The sequence below is a fragment of the Schistocerca gregaria genome, chromosome 1 (genome assembly GCF_023897955.1).
Source record: "Schistocerca gregaria isolate iqSchGreg1 chromosome 1, iqSchGreg1.2, whole genome shotgun sequence".
Classification (NCBI taxonomy): Eukaryota; Metazoa; Arthropoda; class Insecta; order Orthoptera; family Acrididae; genus Schistocerca; species Schistocerca gregaria.
The window spans coordinates 533,581,936-533,594,726 of NC_064920.1; the positions used below are offsets into that span (position 1 = coordinate 533,581,936).

General features: G+C 38.4%; 2 protein-coding genes across 2 annotated transcripts in view; one reads left to right on the forward strand and one right to left on the reverse strand.

The window, feature by feature from the left end:
- Positions 1–269: 269 nt before the first annotated feature.
- Positions 270–10,126, reverse strand: LOC126355241 (bolA-like protein DDB_G0274169). The gene is made up of 4 exons (XM_050005526.1): positions 10,042–10,126; positions 9,693–9,928; positions 5,877–5,945; positions 270–480 (listed from the first exon to the last, which is right to left on the reverse strand). Exons 1-4 carry the CDS (start codon positions 10,067–10,069, stop codon positions 400–402), a joined length of 414 nt encoding a protein of 137 aa, XP_049861483.1. The 5' UTR covers positions 10,070–10,126; the 3' UTR covers positions 270–399.
- A 292-nt stretch (positions 10,127–10,418) lies between these two features.
- LOC126355232 (metallo-beta-lactamase domain-containing protein 1) overlaps positions 10,419–12,791 on the forward strand; it is a 37,743-nt gene continuing 35,370 nt past the window's right edge. The window contains exons 1-2 of the mRNA XM_050005513.1: positions 10,419–10,801; positions 11,085–11,249. Of these exons, the coding sequence (XP_049861470.1) occupies positions 10,651–10,801; positions 11,085–11,249 (316 nt within the window). The 5' untranslated portion in view covers positions 10,419–10,650. The remainder of the gene's footprint in view (positions 10,802–11,084; positions 11,250–12,791) is intronic.

Genomic DNA, 12,791 nt, shown 5'->3' on the forward strand with positions numbered 1-12,791 from the left:
ATACTTAGTTTAAAAAAATATTTGTCACCTGTGCTATATATCTTCTTTACCATCGTTTCCTGACACAGAATTTTGCACCTCTTAATATAATTTCTTCCAAATATAAACATAAATTTCTGCTTTAACACATGATCTTAAACTGAAGTTAAGTTCATTTTCTTACTTAAAATAATTGTTTAAATTTTCTGCATAACTTATTTCCCATTTTACCAGGTAGCAGATGATGTAATCACGAACTTGAAGGGGAGAGAAAAAGAAGCAAAACAATGTTTCTTGACATGAAAGAATATTTATTTTAATGAAACCTACAGTTTATAACACTACATACTCAAGATTTACATGATACAGAGACATACTTCTTTTATTTTCAAATATGCTTTCAGGTGTGTTATGAAACATTTATTTTCCAAAACCACCTTTACATGCTGGACTAGACGTCACTTCCTTGCTTGACTCTTCCCACTGCTTCGGAGTTTTTGCCTTAAATGACACAAATTAAAGAGACTTCTTTGAAACTGTCACATACAGATAAACAAACATTACAGATTGCACATTCACCTCTTTTTATCAGTTTTACAAGGAGCTACCATCAGCAAGCAGATTAGCAAATATGTTGGTGACACTCAGAGCAGAAGTATAATTACACGAAAATGGTCCTTTCAGTATTCTAAACCTGTTCTAATATGATACAAAAACTTGTGGAAATGCAATACAGCTTCATTAGTTGCAGATGTTTAACCCCCCCTCCTTTTTTTAAAGAGTAATGTTCATAATGGTTGTGTGATTAATTCTAAATCTCAGTAGCCCTGCAATGGAAAACACTAAAGAAAATAAGAATTCAAATGCCAATATAGACAAAAACAAGTTAGGAATGTACGAATGATATAAAGTGCAGTGATAGCCTGATTGCTGTACGTTAATGATTCACTAGCTGCTTTATGCCATTGTGTTTTGGAAAGGCATCTGAGATCATGCAAAAGAACTTGCTCTCCTTCTATCAGGAGTGTACTGAAAGTTTCTAGAGGAATGATGGGTACCAAGTGATCAGAAAAAGGTGCTTTTTCAAGAAAGACTGTTGCACATAATTATAGGTCTACGTCACTGACATCAATCTGTTGTAACATTATGGAACATGTTTTATTCTCAAGTGTTATGGTATTTTTTGAGAATGAAACTCCCCACTATAAAAATCAACATGGATTTGATAAACCAAGATCTTGTAAAACTCAGGTTTCTCTTTTCAGCCAAAAAATTCAGAGCATCAAACACAAAGTTGCCCAAGTAGATGCTGTTTTTCTTAATGTCTGGATGGTATTAGATAAATTTGCACTGTTCTTTAGTGCACAAAAGAAATGCTTACTGAGTATTAGGACAGATTTGTGACTGGCTCCAGGACTTGCCAGCATGTAGCGCTTTTCTCACATGACATACTGAAAGCTTTGGATTAAGGTAGTCAGATAGATGCAGTATTTCTTGATTTCCGAAAAGGATTTGACTTAGTCCCACATCTACATTTATTGTCAAAAGTATGATCATATGGCGTGTCAAGTGAAATTTGTGACTGGACCGAAGGAACTGACCTGGAAGATTCTTGCAGACAGACATAAACCATCCTGGTCAAGTCTATTAACAAATTTTCAAGAACTGGCTTTAAATGATGACTCTAGGAATATAATAATTCCCCTATGTACTGGTCACATAGGGATTGTGAGGATAAGATTAAAATAATTACTTTGTGCACAGAGGCATTCAGTGAGATGTACACTCTGCCAAGCAACTAATGGTAACTTGCAGAGTGTACAATGAAATGAAATGAAATGTCGTGTGGCTAGGGCCTCCCATCGGGTAGACCGTTCGCCTGGTGCAGGTCTTTCGATTTGACGCCACTTCGGCGACCTGCGCGTCGATGGGGATGAAATGATGATGATTAGGACAACACAACACCCAGTCCCTGAGCAGAGAAAATCTCCGACCCAGCCGGGAATAGAACTCGGGCATTTAGGATTGACAGTCTGTCACGCTGACCACTCAGCTATTGGGGGCGAGTGTACAATGATGAGACAAAACATTATGATGACCTTTTTCACAGCTTGTTTGTCCATCTTTGGAACAAGATAAACCACAGATTCTGTGTATCAGGGGTCCGACAGTTTCTTGGTAAGTTTGTGGAAGTATGTGGCATTAGATGTCTATGCACATGTCATGTAATTTGTGTAAATAGCAGGTCACTGATTTACATACAATGTGATGGTGCCCGGTAGTGACCCAGATGGGCTGCATAGGATTTATATCAGGTGATTTGGCTGCTGAGACATCAACATAAGTACATTATAATGCTCCTCAAACCACTGCAGCATGGTTCTGGCTCTGAGACATGGACAATCATGCTGCTGAAAGAGGACATCGCCGTCGGGGAATACATCTAACACGAAGGGATGCAGATGGCTTGCAGCTGTCACCGTGTCTTTGATTACTGCCACAGGCCCTATGCAAATGCAGGAGAATGTCTCCCATGGCACAGTACTGCTCCCACCAGCCCGTGGCTACGGCGCACTGCACGTTTTGAGCCACCGTTCACATTGATGACAGCATTTGTGAAGACAACCAGCAACCTAGTGTAACAAAAATGTGATTCACCTGAAGAGCCGACATTTTTCCATTAATCGATAGCTGAATCCTTGATGGCCCTGCATCCTCTGCAATTGCAACTGGAGAGTCATTGTTGGGTCAACACATGAACACACAAGAGTGGTCTGCTGCGGAGCTCCATGTTCAACAATGCACAATGAACGGTGTGCTCCGAAACACTTGGGTGTGCACCAGCATTGTGCTCTTTCGGCAGATATGCCATAGGTCACCATCTAAGCACTTCACAGAGCAAATAAGCCTTCGAAGCCCCATATTCTGTGAAAAGTCGTGGACATCCTTCCATTTAGTGTTTGCTGGTAGTTTCCCTGTCGCCCTATTTCTTTCCATAGATGCTCACAACAGTAGCATGTGAACATTTGACCAGCTTCGTCATTTTCGAGATACTCCTTTACAGGTTCTGTGTAGCAATAATCTGCCCTTTGTCAAAGTCACTATGTCTATGGATTTCCCCAGTTGAAGTCCATGTCAGTGCTATGGTGACCCCTTAGCTGATCCATGTCTGCTCCACAAACATACTTTTGTTAGCATGTCACGTGTCGGCAATGCCACCAGGCAGCATCCAATGTTGTGTGAGCATTTGTCATAATGTTTTGCCTTATTAGTATAGATGTAGAGCTCAAAGTGTGGTTCTTAAAGGTTTGAAAATGGCAGATGTAAAGGTAAGTTAGGGAGTACCCCAAGGAAATGGTGTAGTGGATAACGTTGGAAGTTCTATGATCCTGTTCACAGACAATGTTGTTTTCTACAGGAAAGTTGCAATTCCAGAATATGGTAGCAAATTACAGCAAAATCTGTGTTACAGGGCCAGGTAGTTGACCTTTTAATATTAACGAATGTAGCACAATGTGCATAAATAGTTGAAGGATCATTTACTGTTTGTTTAACAACTGTGAAGTACCTAGTAGTAATTGTCAAGAGTGACCTAAATTGAACATAAAACTAATTGTAGGAAATGCAGATATCTGGCTGACAGTCATTGAAAGAATCATAAGGAAGTCTAATAAATAATTCATTAACAAAAGAAGTAACTTACAATACATTTTTAAGGTAGAGTCCTGAGTATTGCTCAGCAGTCTAGGACCAACACAAAGGGGAGGGGGAAGAGGTAAAAAATGGGGAGGGGGAGAAAGGGGAGGGGGAGAGAAAAAGATAGAGTTAAAAAGATAGATAGGTAGAGAGAGAGAGAGAGAGAGAGAGAGAGAGAGAGAGAGAGAGAGAGAGAGAGAGTTAAAATCCCAAAAGCATACGTTGTTTCAAGAAGAGTAGGCCAATGTATTGTTTTTCCACATACATCTCCCACAATGACGATGATGAGAAAATCAGAGAAATTACAGTTCATGTGGTGGTTTACTCATACTTATTCTTCCCATTTACAAATGGAACATGGAAAAATGGGGGAGGGGGGTATACATTGTTGCCAGATGAACCCTCCAACACATATAAACTATGTGATCAAAAGTATCCAGACACCCCCCACAAACTCACAGACTTCGAGCATGGTCAGGTGATTGGGTGTCACCTGTGTCATACGTATGTACACAAGATTTCCACACTCCTAAAGATCTGTTGGTCCACTGTTTCCAATGTGATAGTAAAGTGAAAATGTGAAGGGACATGTACAGCACAAAAACGTTCAGGCTGACCTCGTCTGTTGACTGACAGAGACTGCTGGCAGTTGAAGGGGGTCGTAATATGTAATAGGCAGACAGCTATCCAGACCATCATACAGGAATCCCAAACTGCATCAGGATCCAGTGCAAGTACTATGAAAGTTAGGGGGAAGGTGAGAAAATTTCAATTTAATGGACGAGCAGCTGTTCATACACCACACATCACACCGGTAAATGCCAAATGACAACTTGCTTGGTGTAAGAAGCGTAAACATTGGACAATTGAACTGTGAAAAAATATTGTGTGGAGTACACAATGTGGCAATCCAATGGCAGGGTATGGGTATGGCGAATGCCCAGTGAACATCATCTACCAGCATGTGTAGTGCCAAGAGTAACATTCGGAGGTGCTAGAGTTATGGTATGGTTGTGTTTTCAATGGAGGGAGCTTGCACCCATTGTTATTTTGCATGGCACTATCACAGCACAGGACTACAGTGATATTTTAGGTGCCTTCATGCTTCCCAATGTTGAAGAGCAATTCGGGGATGGTGACTGCATCTTTCAACACGATTGAGCACCTGTTCATAATGCACAGCCTGTGGCAGAATGGTTACATGATAACAACATTCCTGTATTGAACTGGCCTGCACAGAGTTCTGACCTGAATCCTATACAACACTTTTGGGATGTTTTTGGATCGCTGACTTCATACCAGGCTTCACTTACCGACATCATGCAGCACTCCGTGAAGAATGGGCTGCCATTCCCCAAGAAATCTTCGAGCAACTCATTAAGCATATGCCTGCAAGAGTGGAAGCTGTAATCAAGGCTACGTGTGGGCAAGAGTATACTGAATTCTAGCATTACTGATGGAGGGCACCACAAAGTTCTAAGTCATTTTCAGACAGGATTCGGATACTTTTGATCACATAATGCAGCACAATGATGGTGGCATGGAGAGTATAGATGTGGATGTAGAAGTACAATGTATGAAGTCAAAGAAAGGTGATGTACTTTTATACCATCAAAATACAGCAATTTGCACAACTCGTAAAATTAGTAAGTTTTTTAGCCAGGTGAGGTGTTGTTGCAGGGTAATACACATTTTCCAATTGTGACTCTTTATATACTGAAGTCAAGCAGAATTCTTCATATGATGTGGAGGCAACACCCTACATAAGTGTGCTGAAAAGCATTCTTCAAGAGGAGTCTACACAAACAATTGTTCTGACAAATATTTTTCCTCTGGTTTGGTCAGTCATTCTTCACGAGAGCACACATCTCTTGCACTTTCTTTGGACATATACAGAAAGTAATGAATTCAGAACAACTATTGCATGACTATAATTTTAGGTGGTGTAACCAACTTTAGGACATTACCTGGTGCCGAAATACTTATTTGGTTGTACTAAAACATGAGCATATATGCTCATGGATGCTCCCTCTCTCAAAAGTTCCTAACACATGATGTAGCACAATGTGTCTTAAATGCATTCGCTCTCCCCATTTCTCTACATTCTTGTTGCAAAATTTCTATGACAGATATAAAGAGAATATTTACAGCATGCATTATGCTCTGTAGTGAGTACTTGTTCTTATTTTAAGCACACTTACCACAATTGACAAGGCATGAACACCATTTTTCAGTTCATCCTTCAGTATTTCATTTACTATTCGATGCCTCTGAAATAAAATGAAAAATATTAAATACTTAGCTGCACGTAGTGACTAAATTACATGACAAATTGCTGAAATTATATGTTACTGAAATGTTAACGGACTTGATTAAACACACTATAGATGGTATTAAGGTGTTCCATAGGTGGACAATGCATATAACTGAGAAAATTGCAACTTTTTGTTTAGTGGTGTCTTTCCTTTCATTTTACTAGGTTACATTTAGCTTGTGTAAGCACAAACAGTATTTACCAATGTAGTAATAGTTTATTGATTAAGTTACATCTTTTTTTGTGTACTGGTGTGTCTACATTGGCTCCTCTCACATCCCACGAGGTTCTCAGTCCTTATGGTGTCTATGGAACCCAATAGATTATGAAAATTCAACAGATATTGACACAAATAAAAATCTTACAGAATGAAGAATATATGACAGACAAATTATAAAACTAAAGACTTTATCATAAGCTAATGCGCAATGACAAAATTTTCAGCATGTAATAATACTAGTTATCTTTACTAAACAATACCCATATATGTTACTTTTGTAATGTCTGCCTTTGTTAAATTGAGCAATCACAGTTATGCTTTCTACTGCCTTTGAAAGAGCAAATAATGTTTTTGAATTTTTGATGAATAAGTAAAAGTTTAAAATTTTTTTAGCATATGGAACATGTCCTCCGTTGTTCCAGGTCAACACTAATAACTAATGACTTGGCATCAGTGGTGATTTCATTATGCCCAGTTTCTGGCCATTGATTCTTTTAAGTATATTCAAATCTGCAGAGATGCTATTCGGCACAACTGAAAAGGAGGATCATGTGAGATACTACCAAATATGGTATAGGAAATTGTGGAAGGCATGTTAGAAATCCAGATGACTTTGTTTTAAAAGATGATCAAGGTGTGCTAGTCAGAAATCTTACTTTAGCAAATTACATTAATGACTACTTCATAAATAGTCCAATCAATCTCAGTAAAAATTGTTCTAAGATTAGTAGAACATCAATCTCAGAAGAACAAAGTGTTAATTCATTATTGCTACCTCCCACGAACAAATTGGAAGTTAATCCAACAATAAAAACAGTTAAGAATAAAATGTCCTCAAAGATTGACGAGATATCTTGCACAGTCATGATGAGATGTGCTAGTGTCATATCAGACCCACTCACACACATCATAAACATATCATTTTCAGAAGGTGTCTTTCCACAATGATTAAAAATTGCAAAAGTAAAACCATTGTATAAAAAGGGCAATATACATGAAGTGGGAAACTATAGACCAATAGCTTTATTATCGGTATTTTCAAAGGTAATAGAGACAGTCATGAAAAACAGAATTACAAATTACCTCGAGAAATTCAATCTATTGTCTGTAAAGCAACACGGCTTTCGCAAAGGAATGAGTACAGAGTCAGCCATCACCCAGTTCATTGAAAATATTGTAACAGGGCTAGATAAGAACAACAGTACAATAGGAATTAATTTGGACCTCTCAAAGGCATTTAATACTGTCCAACATGATATCCTACTAGACAAATTAGAATATGTCGGTATAATAGGAGTAGCTAAAAAGTGGTTTCAGTCGTATCTCCATAATAGGAAACAGGTAGTAGAAATTGCAACAATTGCTTACAGATCGGATATTCAGACTGTGCCAGTTGGGATACCGCAGGGGAGTGTTCTAGGACCTCTCCTATTTCTTCTTTACATAAATGATATCAAGTATGGTACTCATATAACCCTGTTTGCGGATAACACAAACATTGTAGTAACTGACATAAACCGGGTACTGCCAACATCTGCAACCAGAGTTATAGAATATTTGCAAAATTGGTTTGAAGTGAACAAATTAACCACAAATATCTCTAAAACTAATTATATCCATTACAGGAAAGCAAAGTCACACTCTGATCTAGATCTCAGAATACAAAATAAAGAAATTGTGAGAGTTGCTACCACAAAATTCTTAGGTGTACATATAGACGAAAATTTAGACTGAAAATCCCATATCCTGAATCTGTTGCATAAGTTAAGCTCAGCTTGCTTTGCTTTGTGTGTTATTAGTTTTGTATGTAGTAGGGAATGTAGCAGAACTGTTTACTTTGCTTATATTCATTCTGCTATTACCTATGGCCTCGCCTTCTGGGGTCATAGTAAGAAAAATCTCAAAACTATCTTCACTCTACAAAAACGAGCTGTTAGAATAATTACCAACAGTTCAAGGCTAACTCCTTCAAAGCAATTATTTAAACAGCTGAATATTCTACCCCTACGGTGCCTCTATATACAGAAAAGTATAATTATATTAAAAACAAAGATTCCAAGACTTACCGATGGTTGCTTCTTCAGGAAGGAGAGGGAAAGACGAAAGGATGTGGGTTTTAAGGGAGAGGGTAAGGAGTCATTCCAATCCCGGGAGCGGAAAGACTTCCCTTAGGGGAAAAAAAGGACAGGTGTACACACACACACACACACACACACACACACACACACACACACACACACACAAAGAGTCTTTGCCTTTAAATGTGTGTGTGTGTGTGTGTGTGTGTGTGTGTGTGTGTGTGTGTGTGTGTGTGTGTGTGGGCGCGCGCGCGCACGAGTGTACACCTGTCCTTTTTTTCCCCTAAGGGAAGTCTTTCCGCTCCCGGGATTGGAATGACTCCTTACCCTCTCCCTTAAAACCCACATCCTTTCGTCTTTCCCTCTCCTTCCTGAAGAAGCAACCATCGGTTGCGAAAGCTAGTAATTCTGTGTGTGTGTGTGTGTGTGTGTGTGTGTGTGTGTGTGTGTGTTTGTGTGTTTTGTTCATGTGCCTGTCTGCTGGCACTTTCCCGCTTGGTAAGTCTTGGAATCTTTGTTTTTAATATATTTTTCCCATGTGGAAGTTTCTTTCTATTTTATTTACATCATCATTAATTTGAACCCAGAAAAGTATAATTAATGTAAGAAGAAATATTAACAATTTCCAATCCAACTCGGATCTACATACTTACAACACAAGAAAGTGCAATGACATTCATATAAAAAGAGTTAACAAGGCTTTGGCGCAGAAACAAACAAACATACAAGGAAGCAGATTGTATAACAAACTACTTGTAAAGATAAAAGAAATAAAAAAATTGTCTTCATTTAAAGAAGCAGTATTCAAATTTTTAATGACCAACTGCTATTATAGTGTAAAAGAATGCCTGGAATAGCTTCATACTAAACAATTATATTTGTGTACTCTATGCCAATAGTAATTTTTATCTGACTGTTGCTATGATCTAAATAAATAATATGTACAAAAGTGCTTTAATTATATGTGTTATATCTAAATATCAACTGTGTATTCTATGTAAAAAGTCTTTCTCATACATCAATGTAAAAAATCAAAGTTGTACATGCTACTTCAATGTGGTATGATGTTATGTAATCTACTATGCACATCTGTATTTTGTATAGTATTGTTCGCCCTTTATGTGTGTGTGTGATACTATGTATTTTTTGACGAAATCCATGCAATGTACTTTGTCTCTGGATGAATAAACTACTACTACTACTACATGAATAATTTGGAGCGTTTGGCCATTTACACATTAAACGTAGTGCTCAGATCAACTGTACAAAATCATTATTCAGGGCGTGTCAAACACGACGCAACTAAATGTAATGAATGCACTAGTTTCATGCAGTCACTTGACAGTTCATTCTAACCAAAGATCTGCAAAAAGTACGAAAAACTTTATATTACATATCAACCCACATTTATAAGAGGCAACGTTTCAAATTTTTCTGAAACGACGACGACTTTAAAATGAGTTTCCGAACCACGCGGCACATTATGCATGTATGATTCATTAATAATTTGAATATGGTGTGGCTGCAAATTCTCTGACAGTTTTTGGCGTATTGACGTTTCAATCGGTTTTGCAGCTGGCTCTGAATTAATAGACATTTTATTTAACCCACATCGACCACAGAGTCGTACGTTTTGTACACCTGTAAAGAAAAAGGTTCATCATAAGGAATATGGTTGGAAGGAATTGTAAACAAATTGAAAATTTTGTTCGATGTGGTTAATCAGTTTAATTGACATAAGGAAATATTCTCACTTGTAACCAATTTGACTGATCGAATCATTCGCCGAGTCGTCGACTGTTGAAGGAGTCAATCAGCTGTCAGCTGTCTAACGTAAACAAACCACAACTGATAACTACAGCACTGGCAACCCAAACTCAACAAGCTGCGCCCATCTTCCGTTTAACGATTTAAATTGTGACGACTTACTAAAATTGTATTTACTTCTTTTTGGAGAGGAGAAACTTGGGTCATTAAAAAATAAATAAAAAAGTTGTCATTGGGCAACCGTGTGTGTTTCGGACTAAATGAGGACAGCTGACTTTAGTCTGTGACATGAGAGAGGACAACAATAATTGACGAATTTTTGTATTCGCGATGTCACTTTGTAAGCCCAGTGTCTGTAACTAGATGTTATTTATTTTTGTATGTAATTTAAGTACGTTTTACAAACGGATTTTCATTTGATGGTTGTATTATTGTAACTCTGTCCATTGCACTTCACTTGGCTACCTACAGCTACCTTCATCTTTGGTGAGCAAATTTGAGGAATCTTTGACAATGTTTTGATCAGCTGTGCGTGATTTTCAAATTTGATTGTCGTCGCGCAAGAAATTTGTGGATGATCTGTAACTACTTGAATCATGGCGTATGAAGTACATGTACTTTACGATGGATTTTCGAAGATGACAGAGAATGGAATGGAAGCTAACTGTAGTTGCACTTTAATTAAAGGACCGAAAAAAATAATAGTGGATACTATGACAGCATGGGACAAGGAACTTATAATCGAAGGTTCTCTAATAATTTGTGTTGTAACGAATTGCACTTCTTGCTTTCTTTTTATAAAAAAGCTTTTTCATTTTGACCTAAATACAAATATCTAAGACCAGGCATTTTGAAAATATTTATTTCCTTAAAAGAATTTTCGATCCCCTTCAGCGTCCTATCCAGATGGGACATGCAATTATCAGTATGTGCATTCAGTTAATACATATCCATATAGTGTACAATATTCATAATAGATAAGCTTAATGTTGAGCTTTGCCCAGTTTAATTGAAATCACTCATTCTGCAGGACTAGCACGTCATGGAGTCACCTGCGAAGAAATTGACTATGTGGTTTGTACTCACGGTCATTCAGATCATATAGGGAACAACAACCTTTTTATGAATGCAAAACATATTGTGGGGTTTTCTGTATCCTTCAAGAATACATACTTTATTCATCCATTCGAAACAGGTAAGTAACTCCATTATCTTTTGGAGTTTGTCAAAAGTACGATTATAATACATAAACAAAAATTAGCACTTTACAAAGATACAGCGAATAGTAAGTGTTATCAGCGGAATGCACTTTCATTGTACAGTGGAATGTGCGCTGATTATTGGACAGAAAGTTTCACTAAGTGATACTCTTTACAATGTATGGTTATCAGCCATCTGCTTAACTTTTGCAGAATGGTGTAAACAATTATTGTTGTTGTAACAGTAAACATAGCCAGTGAGTTTTCTGTGTTGGATGTCATGCTTTGTCACTAGTCGAACACGTCCCAAGCATCCAGCACGGCACGATGTATCGCGATAATTCGTGTAGATCCCAGTAAAGTGGCTTTTTGCAGTTGGCAGATGGCTATATTATCAATGCCAGCGGTCTTAAAATGCCCTATAAGATTTTTTAGTATTGCTCCCAGTGTACCAAGAACCAGTGGGACCACTTTTATTTGCTTATGCCAATGCCACTGTAGCCCAGTTTTCAAGCCCTCATACATGGAGTGTTTTCAAGTTACTTGTCATCTTATCAATCATTTGGAATAACAGTATCTGTGATCCACACTTTTTCTCCACATCTGTGATGTCTAGTATACTGTTTTACAGCATTCAATCTATATGAAATTGAAAATACCACAGTAATTTGCAATGTTTGTTTTCTTTAACTTTTTCTAGCTGGTGATACCACCAGATCCTTCTCACTGGCAGGTGGTAATTTTGTCTAAGTTCCAGCAGATAATTCATGCATCATTGTGCCTCTGCTTGTAATCAGTCTGAGCAATCATTTTGCTGTATCTCAAGATACAGTCAGCTGTTTCATCATCATTTTTGCAGGGTATGTACTTTCAGTTCTTTGCTGATTTCTCGATTCTGGTTGTAATGGCGTTTGTTCTGATTGCTTGTCTGATTGCAGCAAAAGTTAGTCTTTCAGTTTCTTTAATCAGATTTCTGTTGGTCACTCAAGACCAGGTATTTTCTTAGTCGATTTTACCTTCAGTCTTCTGCAAAAAAATCTGCCCATGCAACGCTTTTGTAAGGGAGTCAGAGTCGAATGGGCAAGTGGTTGTGTGCTGGAGGTGGGTGGAGGCGTGGGCGATGAAGGCATCTGGATGGTGTCAGTTCTTTATTATCAACCATAAGTGGATACAGTGCAGCATACTTGCAGTAAGCAGACAACAGGTGTCGAACCCTGCAAACAGGAGCGCAGGTCTGGATGAGTCACTGTAGGCGGTCTGATAGTGAATGGACTTGACTACCAGTGCATTCCACATGGCAGATGGCTGTTGGTGAGTCAGGGTGGCTTGACACTGCTGGTTTTGGGTGGATGGAGAGAGGGAGGCTGGTGGCCAGTGTAGTGGGAAACAGCAGTGACATCCAGATAAGGAACTCTGGACCAATTGGTGGGGTGCTGCATCTGATTGGGCCCCAGTGGCGCAGAGCTGTGAGGACCCCAGTTTATATGTCAGACAACGAGGTGGTGGCAGGTTCCCTGGCTGACAGTCTTGTGTAGACA